The sequence below is a fragment of the Mesoplodon densirostris genome, chromosome X, assembly GCF_025265405.1.
Source record: "Mesoplodon densirostris isolate mMesDen1 chromosome X, mMesDen1 primary haplotype, whole genome shotgun sequence".
Classification (NCBI taxonomy): domain Eukaryota; kingdom Metazoa; phylum Chordata; class Mammalia; order Artiodactyla; family Ziphiidae; genus Mesoplodon; species Mesoplodon densirostris.
Window position 1 is genome coordinate 108674818 of NC_082681.1, and position 16577 is coordinate 108691394.

The following is a 16577-nucleotide window of genomic DNA, read 5'->3' on the forward strand; positions in this document are numbered from 1 at the left end:
TAACAGCCTCATTTTAATTTAAAAGCCCTCTTTATTTCTTTCTTTATTTATTTATTTATTTATTTTCTATTTTTTTTATTAGTTTCTGCTTTATAACAAAGTGAATCAGTCATACATATACATCTGTTCCCACATCCCCTCCCTCATGCATCTCCCTCCCTCCCACCCTCCCCATCCCTCCCCTCCAGGCAGTCACAAAGCACCGAACTGATCTTGATCTCCCTGTGCTCTGCGGCTGCTTCCCACTATCTGTCTACCCTACGTTTGGTAGTGTATATATGTCCATGCCTCTCTTTCGCTTTGTCACAGCTTACCCTTCCCCCTCCCCATATCCTCAAGTCCATTCTCAAGTAGGTCTGTGTCTTTATTCCCGTTTTACCCCTAGGTTCTTCATGACATTTTTTTTCTTATATTCCATATATATGTGTTAGCATACGGTATTTGTCTTTCTCTTTCTGACTTACTTCACTCTGTATGACAGACTCTAGGTCTATCCACCTCATTACAAATAGCTCAGTTTCGTTTCTTTTTATGGCTGAGTAATATTCCATTGTATATATGTGCCACATCTTCTTTATCCATTCATCCGATGATGGACACTTAGGTTGTTTCCAGCTCCGGGCTATTGTGAATAGAGCTGCAATGAACATTTTGGTACATGTCTCTTTTTGAATTATGGTTTTCTCAGGGTATATGCCTAGTAGTGGGATTGCTGGATCATATGGTAGTTCTATTTTTAGTTTTTTAAGGAACCTCCATACTGTTCTCCATAGTGGCTGTACCAATTCACATTCCCACCAGCAGTGCAAGAGTGTTCCCTTTTCTCCACACCCTCTCCAGCATTTATTGTTTCTAGATTTCTTGATGATGGCCATTCTGACTGGTGTGAGATGATATCTCATTGTAGTTTTGATTTGCATTTCTCTAATGATTAATGATGTTGAGCATTCTTTCATGTGTTTGTTGGCAGTCTGTATATCTTCTTTGGAGAAATGCCTATTTAAGTCTTCTGCCCATTTTTGGATTGGGTTGTTTGTTTTTTTGCTATTGAGCTGCATGAGCTGTTTATAAATTTTGGAGATTAATCCTTTGTCAGTTGCTTCATTTGCAAATATTTTCTCCCATTCTGAGGGTTGTCTTTTGGTCTTGTTTATGGTTTCCTTGGCTGTGCAAAAGCTTTGAAGTTTCGTTAGGTCCCATGTGTTTATCTTTATTTTTATTTCCATTTCTCTAGGAGGTGGGTCCAAAAGGATCTTGCTGTGATTTATGTCATAGAGTGTTCTACCTATGTTTTCCTCTAAGAGTTTGATAGTTTCTGGCCTTACATTTAAGTCTTTAATCGATTTTGAGCTTATTTTTGTGTATGGTGTTAGGGAATGATCTAATCTCATACTTTTACATGTCCCTGTCCAGTTTTCCCAGCACCACTTATTGAAGAGGCTGTCCTTTCTCCACTGTACATTCCTGCCTCCTTTATCAAAGATAAGTTGGCCATATGTGCGTGGGTTTATCTCTGGGCTTTCTATCCTGATCCACTGATCTATCTTTCTGTTTTTATGCCAGTACCACACTGTCTTAATTACTGTAGCTTTGTAGTATAGTCTGAAGTCAGGGAGCCTGATTCCTCCAGCTCCTTTTTTCGTTCTCAAGATTGCTTTGGCTATTCGGGGTCTTTTGTTTTTCCAAACAAATTTTGAAATTTTTTGTTCTAGTTCTGTGAAAAATGCCAGTGGTAGTTTGATAGGGATTGCATTGAATCTGTAGATTGCTTTGGGTAGTAGAGTCATTTTCACAATATTGATTCTTCCAATCCAGGAGCATGGTATATCTCTCCATCTGTTTGTATCATCTTTAATTTCTTTCATCAGTGTCTTATAATTTTCTGCATACAGGTCTTTTGTCTCCTTAGGTAGGTTTATTCCTAGATATTTTATTCTTTTTGTTGCAATGGTAAATGGGAGTGTTTTCTTGATTTCATTTTCAGATTTTTCATCATTAGTGTACAGGAATGCCAGAGATTTCGGTACATTAATTTTGTAACCTGCTACTTTACCAAATTCATTGATTAGCTCTAGTAGTTTTTCGGTAGCATCTTTAGGATTCTCTATGTATAGTATCATGTCATCTGCAAACAATGACAGCTTTACTTCTTCTTTTCCGATTTGGATTCCTTTTATTTCCTTTTCTTCTCTGATTGCTGTGGCTAAAACTTCCAAAACTAGGTTGAATAAGAGTGGTGAGAGTGGGCAGCCTTGTCTTGTTCCTGATCTTAGTGGAAATGGTTTCAGTTTTTCACCATTGAGGACAATGTTGGCTGTGGGTTTGTCATATATGGCCTTTATTATGTTGAGGAAAGATCCCTCTATGCCTACTTTCTGCAGGGTTTTTATCATAAATGGGTGTTGAATTTTGTCGAAAGCTTTCTCTGCATCTATTGAGATGATCATATGGTTTTTCTCCTTCAACTTGTTAATATGGTGTATCACATTGATTGATTTGCGTATATTGAAGAATCCTTGCATTCCTGGAATAAACCCCACTTGATCATGGTGTATGATCCTTTTAATGTGCTGTTGGATTCTATTTGCTAGTATTTTGTTGAGGATTTTTGCATCTATGTTCATCAGTGATATTGGCCTGTAGTTTTCTTTCTTTGTGACATCCTTGCCTGGTTTTGGTATCAAGGTGATGGTGGCCTCGTAGAATGAGTTTGGGAGTGTTCCTTCCTCTGAAATTGTTTGGAAGAGTTTGAGAAGGATGGGTGTTAGCTCTTCTCTAAATGTTTGATAGAATTCGCCTGTGAAGCCATCTGGTCCTGGGCTTTTGTTTGATGGAAGATTTTTAATCACAGTTTCAATTTCAGTGCTTGTGATTGGTCTATTCATATTTTCTATTTCTTCCTGAGTCAGTCTTGGCAGGTTGTGCATTTCTAAGAATTTGTCCATTTCTTCCAGGTTGTCCATTTTATTGGCATAGAGTTGCTTGTAGTAATCTCTCATGATCTTTTGTATTTCTGCAGTGTCAGTTGTTACTTCTCCTTTTTCATTTCTAATTCTATTGATTTGAGTCTTCTCCCTTCTTTTCTTGATGAGTCTGGCTAATGGTTTGTCAATTTTGTTTATCTTCTCAAAGAACCAGCTTTTAGTTTGGTTGATCTTTGCTATCGTTTCCTTCATTTCTTTTTCATTTATTTCTGATCTGATCTTTATGATTTCTTTCCTTCTGCTAGCTTTGGGGGTTTTTTGTTCTTCTTTCTCTAATTGCTTTAGGTGCAGGGTCAGGTTGTTTACTCGAAATGTTTCCTGTTTCTTAAGGTGGGATTGTATTGCTATAAACTTCCCCCTTAGAACTGCTTTTGCTGCATCCCATAGGTTTTGGGTTGTCGTGTCTCCATTGTCATTTGTTTCTAGGTATTTTTTAATTTCCTCTTTGATTTCTTCAGTGATCACTTCGTTATTGAGTAGTGTATTGTTTAGCCTCCATGTGTTTGTATTTTTTACAGATATTTTCCTGTAATTGATGTCTAGTCTCATAGCATTGTGGTCGGAAAAGATACTTGATACAATTTCAATTTTCTTAAATTTACCAAGGCTTGATTTGTGACCCAAGATATGATCTATCCTGGAGAATGTAAAAGCCCTCTTTAAAGGCCCTGCCTATCAAGGTCCTGTCTTCTAATACAGTCACATGCTGGGGTAGAGGGCAATAGGGCTTTAACATATGAATTTTAGGCAGACACAATTCAGTCCATAACATCTTTATTCTGTTAATTTTGGGCACATAGTTTATGTTCAATAAATATTTGTTACTTAAATAAATTCATGATTGGTGAATGAATGAATTGGAGCTTATCATTAACTATTAGTTAAATATTGACTGAATTATAAACCTGCTTCAATGAATTATCAGTTATCTATTATTATTTGAATACAAAGGTCACTTTTAATACTAATCTTTTTTTCTTCCTTTTTTATTGAAGTATAGTTGATGTACAATAATATGTAAGTTACAGTTGTACAGTATAGTGATTCACAATTTTAAAGGTTATACTCCATTTATACTTATTATAAAGTACTGGCTGTATTCCCTGTTTTGTACAGTATATCCCTGTAGCTTATTTTATACCTAATAGTTTGTACCTTTTAATCCCCTACCCCTGTAATGCCCTTCCCCTCTCCCCACTGGTAAACACTAGTTTGTTCTCTATATCTATGAGTCTGCGTCTTTTTTGTTAAATTCACTAGTTTTATGTATTTTTTAGAGTACACATATAAGTTATATCATACAGTATTTGTCTTTCTTTGACTTATTTCATTTAGCATAATGCCCTCCAAGCCTATCCATGTTGTTGCAAATGGAAGAATTTCATTATCTATTCATCTGTTGACAGAAATAATATTCTTAAAATAGTTTTTTTAACTAGGTTGACTCTGTACCTAAAATAATATTTATTATTTTTTTATAACTCATTCATATCATGAAAAAAACTGTAGTATATAGTGTATCACAATATATTTTGGAGTTTCTATAAATTTAATCTTAAGCAATCTAGTATAGAGGTCTTTATGTGGATTTGTTTTATATGATGTCCTACTAAAATTAATAAATTATAATCATCCATCTATGAGATGACAAACCTAAGATGCTACTTCAGTGGACACTACCTTTGTGTGTCTTGTAGCACTAGAGAGAAGATGTTATACCTATTTGGATGCCTTAGTTGATTTTCTTTCATTTATGAAGGTGGTGCTACCTACAGTATGAGTTTATCTCTTACCCCCTTGACACCCATCTCCTCTGAGGTTGGAGCCCTGCAATATACATCCCACAATTTAGCCTTTTATATCTGCATCATAAAATCAGGCAGATGGTGTAGTTTATGGCTAAGGAGTGAGATTTTCTCTCTTTGAAGCTAGTTTTTTCACAACTAATCCATTAACAGGTATGTTACATGCCATTTTATCTGATGCATCCTGATATGGTAACTAGGAAGTTCACTAAAAGAACTTCTAATATGTTTTAGGAAAAAAACCCAAATGTTTGATTGTAATAATTAAATGGCTAATATTGAATTCATTGAGTTACGTTAGCACATTCCCTGTGGTTATCTTGCATCACTATTCCAGTGCTATGGCTTCTGCCATAACTAACGTAATTCAAAAGGAATAGAGTAGAGAATGAAACTATAAAAAATACAAAAATCAGTTACATTATGCTGAAAGCAATAACATTTTTATTGACATTTCTGAAGAAAAATTGAAAACTCACCTGTGACTGAGCTGCATATGAGTCCATGATCATTTTAATATTGTGGTAAAATGTTTATTGCCTACTCCTTACCCATGTATGAGACTCCCTTTTTGAAAAGATGTTAGATTAAACACATTTTTAAAAAATGAGGTAGGTCTCTGAATTAATTAGGAATAGATGGTTTTTGCCATGATGCTTATTACACATGTATTATTTGAATCATTTATCAAAATTTTCTAGGTGGATCAATCCAAACATGTAGCATCAAGTAAGGTAGAAATTATGATCAGGCTTGTCTTAGATACTTGAGTATATTTGTAAAAAATACGAGTTACAAACATTTTTTCTAGCTGTAATTCTATACAAAATAAGACGTCCATATTTTGAGATACTTTTAGGTCTAGAGATCCAATATCTATGGGAAAATAATTCTATTATTTATGAGAAAGTCAAAAAAGTTGAAATTCTGTCTCTAAAGTATATCCTAATGGAGTTGAAATTAATGATATATTTCTTTTCTTAAAACACTCCCTTTACACAGAAATCATCACAACATATTTTTTCCATCTAAAAACCATTGGTGCTTGGTTTATATTACATATTAAAACAGTGTGTGCATATAGATATTAGTGACATGCTAAAGATAGGGTAACTATTACTCAGGAAATATTACAGTTTTCTCACTAGAATAGTTTAGAGAAATAGTGAATTTAAATACTTTGTAATAATAATCCAGTTAACTTTAAAAATTCACATGTGGATATGATGTTAAGTCACTACTAATTTTCTTCTACAATCAGGACATTAAGCAATTCAAATTATACAAGATTGCTTCAAATGAGAGTCTTTTTTCGACATCTTACTTAGTAGTCAGACTTTTATTCTTTGTGATGTATTTTCAGACCTAAGAGAGATACACATTACACATATTATCAATGGAAAATCCTCTTTAATTCTACATTTATATTTTTGCTTGCATTTACTCTGGAGACGTTTCAAATAGTGGTGTAATATCTGCTTCAGACTTCTTGTAAGTATCTTTGCTTTTCAATGTAAGGTGAAAGAAAGAGTGAACTAATCTAACGACGAAAGGCACAGCGTTTATCTAATTATAAGCAGAAGCTGGCAGGGTGTTCTTTACAACTCCTGGTATAAATAGGAGGCTCAAAGTTAGATACTTTTATGAATCATTCATGCCATTTTTAATAAAATTCAGTTAACAATTAATTGTTTGCTGATGTTGTGGTGGGTTTTCTCTTCCCCAGGTACTGGGAGATCGGTGGGCAAACATCTGTAGGTGGACAGAAGATCGCTGGGTTCTTTTACAAGACATTCTTCTAAAATGGCAACGTTTTACTGAAGAACAGGTAACTCGTGGGGGATATTATATCAGTGAAAGTCATGGAGAGATATTAAATGGATAAATGAAAAAATATAATGATGTACTTTAATAATTACTTTTTTCTCTTTTGGAATTATTTGATTTCTTTCAGTGCCTTTTTAGTGCATGGCTTTCAGAAAAAGAAGATGCAGTGAACAAGATTCACACAACTGGCTTTAAGGAGCAAAGTGAAATGTTATCAAGTCTTCAAAAACTGGCTGTATGTATTTTTTAGCTTTCAATAGTCTTTAAAAAAAAAAACAACCCGATAGCTTATACTAACATCATTATTTGGTCTTTCTATTCCTTCAAATCTTAAATGAAATATTCATTGTTCTTGCTTAGATCAGTCTATTCAATTATACCATATTGTTACTTTTCTTAATTAAAATAGGGAAAGGTATAATATTGTAGTGAGCTGGGGCTGCTCTCCTCACATAGTGTAAACAGAAACTCTAGTGTCTCTGTCTCTTCTTATAAGGCCATGAATCCCAGCATGGAAGCTTCACCATCATAACCCCATCTAAACCTAATTACCTCCCGAAGGAAGGCCCAATGTCCTAATACCATGGGGGGTAGGATTTCAACGTATAAATTTTGTGGGGACACAATCATTTAGTCCATATCATTTCACCCCTGGACTCCCAAAATTCATGTCTTTTTCACATGCAAAATACATTCATTCCGTACGAATAGCCTCAAAAGTTTTAACTGGTTCCAACATCATCTCTACAGTGTACAGTGTGAAGTCCTAAGTCTCATCATCATCTAAATCAGGTATGAATAAGACTCCAGGTATAATTCATCCTGAGGCCGAGTTGTCCAACAGTGAACCTGTGAAACCAGACTAGTTATGTGCTTCCAAAATACAGTGGTGTGACAGGTATAGGATAGGTATTCCCATTCTAAAAGGAAGAAATAGGAAAGAAGGAAGGGGTGACGGGCCCCAAATAAGTCTAAAGCATAGTAAGAACAATTCCGTTAGATCTTAAGGTATGAGAATAACCTGCTTTAGAATGATGCTCTGTGCTGCAGGACCACTGGAGTGGCAACATCACCCCCAGGATTCCACAAGGTGGCCTTGCCTCTTCAGCTTCACAGGGCACTTCTTGCCCCCATGGCTCTCTGCAGCAGCCCCACCTACAGGACTCCCTGTGGTGGCTGCTCCTGAGGCACTAGGTGGGGGCATCCCAAACTTGAGAGGTGGCCCCACCCTTTGAAGCCCAGGAGGAACTAGCCCCACCTCCTGGGCCTGTGGTGGGGGTGGCAGCTCTGATGATCTCTGAATCACCTTTATCGTTGTTCCCTCTTCTTGAGGAATAGCACATGTTCACAGCCTTCCTTCAATCCATCCAGTTTTCTTTGTTTCCATTAGTCCCAGCTGGCAGTTTCTGCTGGTATATCCCATCTGTATCCCGGGCTTCTGATGAGATGTCTGATTAGGTCTCTGGTTCACACCCACACTAATCTCCTTATCAAATGGTGAATCAACCACACCCTTACTGTTCTCTTCTGAACTGTGCTTTCTCATTTTTTGTAATATGTATAGGCTGAGAATTTTCCAAATCCACGAGTTCTGGTTCCTTTTTGCTTAACAGTTCCTTCTTCAGTCAGTTTCTCTCTTCTTGCATTTTACCATAAGCATTCAGGAGAAAGCATGCTGTTCCTTCCACACTTGGCTTAGATATCTCCTAAAGACATCAAATTTCTTAGGTAAATATCCAATTTCATCACTCACAAGTTCTACCTTCCACAAAATAATAGAACATTAACACAGTTCAGTCAAGTTCTTTGCAACTTTATAACAAGGATCGTCTCCTTTGTCCAATATGTTCCTTCTTTCCATCTGAGACTTCATCAGAATGGCCTTTACCATCCATATTTATACCAACATTCTGTTCATGATTATTTATGTATTCTCTAAAAAGATGGAAACTTTCTTTCCAGCTCTTCTCTTTTCTGAGTCCTCACCAGAATTACCCTTTAGAGTATCTTCATGGCAATCTTGGCTTTTTCTAACATGCACCTCAAAACTTTTCCAGCCTCTACCCATTAACCAGTCCAAAGCTGTTTCTGCATTTTCAGGTATTTGTTACAAGAGCGCACCAGTTCTTGGTCCCAGTTCCTGACTTAGTCTGCTTGGGCTGTTATAACAAAATGCCACAGACTGGTAGCTTAACAGTAGATATTTATTTCTTACAATGCTGGAAGCTGGGAAGCACAAGATCAAGGTGCTGGAAGATTTGGTTCTTGGTGAGGGCCCTCTTCCTGGCTTCCAGACAGCACCTTCTTGCTGTATCCTCACATAGTGAGATAGAGGAAGCTCTGGTGTCGCTTCCTCTTTTTATAAGGCACTAATGCTAGCATGGGGGCCTTACTCTCATGACCTCATCTAAGCCTAATTATCTCCCCAAAGCTCCACCTCCTAATATCACATTGGGAGGTTAGGCCTTCAAAATATGAATTTTGGAGGGATAGAAACATTAATTTCATAATATATAGGTAAAGTTTCAACTTTATTTTTTTGAAACAGAATTGTACTCTTGAAAAAGTATAGCATACCTGGAATAAGATTTCATTAAAAATTAAAAGGTAGCACTAAGAAGTACCTGTGAATGTTCCATAAAGTTCTGAACAGTATAATTCTAAAGTAAACATAAGTTTAGTAAGTCTAATGAGTCTAAAGTAAACTTAAGTAGATTCTCTGAGAAATATAAAGAGAAGCACAAGAGATGATTATGCTTACATAGAAGGGGCTTATACCCTAGTTTGGAAAACAAGAAAAACATTAAAGCAAACCAAATGGCATTGATTATAGTGCCTGTGTTGTGTGTTTTGAGGAATTAATGAACTTTGGCAATAAGAAGACAGCAGGCTTCACTGAGACATTTCATTTTGAGTTGAACATTATGGGATTAAAAAAGATCTCCAAAGCTTCTCTTCCACTGCAAATTTTGTTATTTTCCAGTAAGGGAGAGCAAAATCTAATATTAAGAGCTTGATTTTTCAAATAAAATATTGCATAATTTCTTTTTGATTTTTCATCAATTCTAATAAATGCTAACTTGATGTTAACTCTAATATAAAAAAAGGTCTACTGTAAATAATATTTCATAACTTTACCTAAATTAATCTATTTATGTCTATATTGATATGATATATTATACATCATAATAATTAAATCATTTATTTAAAGCTAATCTTAAATAAATCTCCCCAGTTAAATTCATACCATTTTACCAAATATTTATTTGTATCATGCATTTTTTGCTCCAGAGTTAACTAATTTTCTATAGGTTTTTTTTTTTTTTGCTAAAAACAATGGATTTTATTTTATTATTATTTTTTTATTTTTTTAACATCTTTGTTGGAGTATAATTGCTTTACAATGGTGTCTTAGTTTCTGCTTTATAACAAAGTGAATCAGTTATACATATACATATGTCCCCATATCTCTTCCCTCTTGCATCTCCCTCCCTCCCACCCTCCCTATCCCACCCCTCACAAATCACCGAGCTGATCTCACTGTGCTATGCAGCTGCGTCCCACTAGCTATCTATTTTACATTTGATAGTGTATATATGTCCATGCCACTCTCTCACTTTGTCCCAGTGTACCCTTCCCCCTCCCCATATCCTCAAGTCCATTCTCTAGTAGGTCTGCATCTTTATTCCTGTCTTGCCCCTAGGCTCTTCTGACCATTTTTTACCTTTTTTTTTTTTTTTAAGATTCCATATATATGTGTTAGCATACGGTATTTGTTTTTCTCTTTCTGGCTTACTTCACTCTTTATGACAGTCTCTAGGTCCATCCACCTCACTACAAATAACTCAGTTTCGTTTCTTTTTATGGCTGAGTAATATTCCATTGTATATATGTGCCACATCTTCTTCATCCATTCATCTGTCAGTGGACACTTAGGTTGCTTCCATCTCCGGGCTATTGTAAATAGAGCTGCAGTGAACATTTTGGTACATGACTCTTTTTGAATTATGTTTTTTTCAGGGTATATGCCCTGTAGTGGGATTGCTGGGTCATATGGTAGTTCTATTTTTAGTTTTTTAAGGAACCCCCATACTGTTCTCCATAGTGGCTGTAGCAATATACATTCCCACCAACAGTGCAAGAGGGTTTCCTTTTCTCCACACCCTCTCCAGCCTTTATTGTTTGTAGATTTTTTGATGATGGCCATTCTGACCAGTGTGAGATGTATCTCATTGTAGTTTTGATTTGCATTTCTCTGATGATTAATGATGTTGAGCATTCTTTTATGTGTTTGTTGGCAATCTGTATATATTCTTTGGAGACATGTCTGTTTAGGTCTTCTGCCCATTTTTGGATTGCGTTCTTTATTTTTTTGATATTGAGCTGCATGAGTTGCTTGTATGTTTTGGAGATTAATCCTTTGCCCGTTGCTTCATTTGCAAATATTTTCTCCCATTCTGAGTGTTGTCTTTTTGTCTTGTTTATCATTTCCTTTTCTGTGCAAAAGCTTATAAGTTTCATTAGGTCCCATTTGCTTATTTTTGTTTTTATTTCCATTTCTCTAGGAGGTGGGTCAAAAAGGATCTTGCTGTGATTTATGTCACAGAGTGTTCTGCCTATGTTTTCCTGTAAGAGTTTGATGGTGTCTGGCCTTACATTTAGCTCTTTAATCCATTTTGAGTTTATTTTTGTGTATGGTGTTAGGGAGGGTTCTAATTTCATTCTTTTACATGTAGCTGTCCAGATTTCCCAGCATCAGTTATTGAAGAGGCTGTCTTTTCTCTAATGTATATTCTTACCTCCTTTATCAAAGATAATGTGATGATATGTGTGTGGGTTTATCTCTGGGGTTTCTATCCTGTTCCATTGAACTATATTTCTGTTTTTGTGCCGGTACCATAGTATCTTGATTACTGTAGCTTTGTAGTATAGTCTAAAGTCAGGGAGCCTGATTCCTCCAGCTCCATTTTTCATTCTCAAGATTGCTTTGGCTATTCAGGGTCTTTTGTGGTTCCATACAAATGTGAAATTTTTTGTTCTAGTTCTGTGAAAAATGCCATTGGTAGTTTGATAGGGACTGCATTGAATCTGTAGATTGCTTTGGGTAGTAGAGTCATTTTCACAATGTTGATTCTTCCAATCCAAGACCATGGTACATCTCTCCATGTATTTGTATCATCTTTAATTTCTTTCATCAGTGTCTTATCATTTTCTGCATACAGGTCTTTTGTCTCCTTAGGTAGGTTTATTCCTAGATATTTTATTCTTTTTGTTGCAGTGGTAAATGGGAGTATTTTCTTAATTTCTCTTTCAGATTTTTCATCATAAGTGTATAGGAATGCAAGTATTTCTGTGCATTAATTTTGTATCCTGCTACTTTACCAAATTCATTGATTAGCTCTAGTCGTTTTCTGATAGCATCTTTAGGATTCTCTATGTGTAGTATCATGTCATCTGTAAACAGTGACAGCTTTACTTCTTTTCCGATTTGGATTCATTTTATTTCTTTTTCTTCTCTGATTGCTGTGGGTAAACCTTCCAAAACTATGTTGAATAATAGTGGTGAGAGTGGGCAACCTTGTCTTGTTCCTGATCTTAGTGGAAATGGTTTCAGTTTTTCACCATTAAGAACGATGTTGGCTGTGGGTTTGTCATATACGGCCTTTATTATGTTGAGGAAAGTTCCCTCTATGCCTACTTTCTGGAGGGTTTTTTATCATAAATGGGTGTTGAATTTTGTTGACAGCTTTCTCTGCATTGATTGAGATGATCATATGGTTTTCTCCTTCAATTTGTTAATATGGTGTATCACGTTGATTGATTTGCATATATTGAAGAATCCTTGCATTCCTGGGATAAACCCCACTTGATCATAGTGTATGATCCTTTTATTGTGCTGTTGGACTCTGTTTGCTAGTATTTTGTTGAGGATTTTTGCATCTATGTTCATCAGTGATATTGGCCTGTAGTTTTCTTTCTTTGTGACATCTTTGTCTGGTTTTGGTATCAGAGTGATGTTGGCCTCGTAGAATGAGTTTGGGAGTGTTCCTCCCTCTGCTGTATTCTGGAAGAGTTTGAGAAGGATAGGTGTTAGCTCTTCTCTAAATGTTTGATAGAATTCACCTTTGAAGCCATCTGGTCCTGGGCTTTTGTTTGTTGGAAGATTTTTAATCACAGTTTCAATTTCAGTGCTTGTGATTGGTCTGTTCATATTTTCTATTTCTTCCTGATTCAGTCTTGGAAGGTTGTGTATTTCTAATAAGTTGTCCATTTCTTCCAGGTTTTCCATTTTATTGGCATATAGTTGCTTGTTGTAATCTCTCATGATCCTTTGTATTTCTGCAGGGTCAGTTGTTACTTCTCCTTTTTCATTTCTATTTCTATTGATTTGAGCCTTCTCCCTTTTTTTCTTGATAAGTCTGACTAATGGTTTACCACTTTTGTTTTTCTTCTCAAAGAACCAGCTTTTAGTTTTATTGAACTTTGCTATCGTTTCCTTCATTTCTTTTTCTTTTATTTCTGATCTGATCTTTACGATTTCTTTCCTTCTGCTAACTTCGGGGTTTTTTTTATTCTTCTTTCTCTAATTGCTTTAGGTGTAAGGTTAGGTTGTTTATTTGAGATGTTTCTTGTTTCGTAAGGTAGGCTTGTATAGCTATAAACTTCCCTCTTAGAACTGCTTTTGCTGCATCCCATAGGTTTTGGGTGGTTGTGTTTTCATTGTCATTTGTTTCTAGATATTTTTTCATTTCCTCTTTAATTTCTTAAGTGATCTCTTGGTTATTAAGTAGTGTGTTGTTTAGCCTCCACGTGTTTATATTTCTTACAGATTTTTTCCTGTAATTGATGTCTAGTCTCACAGTGTTGTGGTCAGAAAAGATACTTGATATGATTTCAATTTTCATAAATTTACCAAGGCTTGATTTGTGACCCAAGATATGATCTATCCTGGAGAATGTTCCATGAGCACTTGAGAAGAATGTGTATTCTGTTGTTTTTGCATGGAATGTCCTATAAATATCAATTAAGTCCATCTTGTTTAATGTATCATTTAAAGTTTGTGTTTCCTTATTTATTTTCATTTTGGATGATCTATACATTGGTGAAAGTGGGGTGTTAAAGTCCCCTAGTAATTGTGTTGCTGTCAATTTCCCCTTTTATGACTGTTAGTATTTTCCTTACGTATTGAGGTGCTCCTATGTGGGGTACATAAATATTTACAATTGTTATATATTCTTGTTGGATTGATCCCTTTATCATTATGTAGTGTCCTTCTTTGTCTCTTGTAATAGTCTTTGTTTTAAAGTCTATTTTGTCTGATATGAGAATTGCTACTCCAGCTTTCTTTTGATTTGCATTTGCATGGAATATCTTTTTCCATCCCCTCACTTTCAGTCTGTATGTGTCTCTAGGTCTGACGTGGGTCTCTTGTAGTCCCCATATATACGGGTCTTGTTTTTGTATCCATTCAGCCAGTCTATGTCTTATTGTTGGAGCATTTAATTCATTTACATTTAAGGTAATTATCGATATGTATGTTCCTATTACCATTTTCTTGATTGTTTTGGGTTTATTTTTGTAGGTGTTTTCCTTCTCTTGTGTTTCCTGCCTAGAGAAGTTCCTTTAGCATTTGCTGTAAAGCTGGTTTGGTGGTGCTGAATTCTCTTAGCTTTGGCTTGTCTGTAAAGCTTTTAATTTCTCCATCAAATCTGAATGAGATCCTTGCTGGGTAGAGTAATCTCGGTTGCAGGTTTTTCCTCTTTCATCACTTTAAATATGTCCTGCCACTGCCTTTTGGCTTGCAGAGTTTCTGCTGATAGATCAGCTGGTAACCTTATGGGGATGCCTTTATGTGTTACTTGTTGTTTTTCCCTTGCTGCTTTTAATATGTTTTCTTTGTATTTAATTTTTGATAGTTTGATTAATATGTGTCTTGCCATGTTTCTCCTTGGATTTATCCTGTATGGGACTCTCTGTGCTTCCTGGACTTGATTAACTATTTCCTTTCCCATAATAGGGAAGTTTTCAACTATAATCTCTTCAAATATTTTCTCAGTCCCTTTCTTTTTCTCCTCTTCTTTTGGGACCCCTATAATTCGAATGTTGGTGCATTTAATGTTGTCCCAGAGGTCTCTGAGTCTGTCCTCTGTTCTTTTCTTTTTTTTTTTTCTTTATTCTGCTCTGCAGTAGTTATTTCCACTGTTTTATCTTCCAGGTCAGTTATCCGTTCTTCTGCCTCAGTTATTCTGCTATTGATCCCTTCTAGAGAATTTTAAATTTCATTTATTGTGTTTTTCATCTCTGTTTGTTTGCTCTATAGTTTTCCAGGTCCTTGTTAACGTTTCTTGTATTTTCTCCATTCTATTTACAAGATTTTCGATCATCTTTACTATTATTATTCTGATTTATTTTTCAGGTAGACTGCCTATTTCCTCTTCAGTTGTTAGGTCTGTTGGGTTTTTGCCTTGCTCCTTCACCTGCTGTGTGTTTCTCTGTCTTGTCATTTTGCTTAACTTACTGTGTTTGGGGTCTCCTTTTCACAGGCTGCAGGATTATAATTTCTGGTTTTTTTGGGTGTCTGACCCCAGTGGCTAAGGTTGGTTCAGTGGGTTTCTAGGCTTCCTGGTGGAGGGGACTAGTGCCTGTGTTCTGGTGGATGAGGCTGGATCTTGTCTTTCTGGTGGGCAGGCCCATGTCTGGTGGTGTGTTTTGGGGTGTCTGTGGCCTTATTATGATTTTAGGCAGCCTCTCTGCTAATGGGTGGGGTTGTGTTCCTGTCTTGCTAGTTCTTTGGCATAGGGTGTCCAACACTGTAGCTTGCTGGTCGTTGAGTGGAGCTGGGTCATGGCGTTGAGATGGAGATCTCTGGGAGATGTTTTCCGTTTGATATTACGTGGAGCTGGGAGGTCTCTTGTGGACCAGTGTCCTGAACTTGGCTCTCCTACCTCAGTGGCACAGCCCTGACACCTGGCTGGAGCACCAAGAGCCTGTCCTCCACACGGCTCAGAATAAAAGGGAGGAAAAATAGAAAGAAAGAAAGAAAGAAAGAACGAAATAAAGAAAGAAAGAAGATAAAATAAAGTATAATAAAATAATATAACATTATTAAAATAAAAATAAATAATTATTAAGGAAAAAAAATTTTTAAGTAATCAAAAAAAAAAAAAAGGACAGACAGCACCCTAGGACAAATGCTAAAAGCAGAGCTATACAGACAAAATCACACAGAGAAGCATACACATACACACTCACAAAAAGAGAAAAAGGGAAAAATATATATATATCGTTGCTCCCAAAGTCCACCTCCTCAATTTGGGATGATTTGTTGTCTATTCAGGTATTATACAAATGCAGGGTACATCAAGTTGATTGTGGAGATTTAATCCACTGCTCCTGAGGCTGCTGGGAGAGATTTCCCTTTCTCTCCTTTGTTCGCACAGCTCCAGGGGTTCAGCTTTGGATTTCGGCTCACCTCTGCTTGTAGGTCGCCTGAGGGCGTCTGTTCTTTGCTCAGAGAGGACGGGGTTAAAGGAGCAGCTGATTCGCAGGCTCTGGCTCAGTCAGGCTGGCGGGAGGGAGCGGTAGGGATGCGGGGCAAGCCTGCGGCTGCAGAAGCCTACGTGACTTTCCACCAGCCTGAGGTGCGCCATGCGTTTTCCCGGGTAAGTTGTCCCTGGATCACGGGACCCTGGCAGTGGCGGGCTGCACAGGCTCCCGGGAGGGGACGTGTGGAGAGTGACCTGTGCTTGCACACAGGCTGGTGGCGGCAGCAGCAGCCTTAGCGTTTCATGCCCGTCTCTGGTGTCCGCGCTCTTAGCCGCGGCTCGCGCCCGTCTCTGGAACTCCTTTAAGCGGCGCTCTTAATCCCCTCTCCTCGCACACCAGAAAACAAAGAGGGAAGAAAAAGTCTCTTGCCTCTTCGGCAGGTCTAGACTTTTTCCCGGACTCCCTCCCGGCTAGC

At 36.8% G+C, this 16577-nt stretch overlaps 1 protein-coding gene across 1 annotated transcript in view; it reads left to right on the plus strand.

The window, feature by feature from the left end:
• The window catches only part of DMD (dystrophin), a 1698782-nt gene that overhangs the window by 247606 nt on the left and 1434599 nt on the right, over positions 1–16577 (plus strand). Inside the window, exons 9-10 of the mRNA XM_060087208.1 lie at positions 6516–6617; positions 6744–6851. Coding sequence (XP_059943191.1) covers positions 6516–6617; positions 6744–6851 — 210 coding nt within the window. The remainder of the gene's footprint in view (positions 1–6515; positions 6618–6743; positions 6852–16577) is intronic.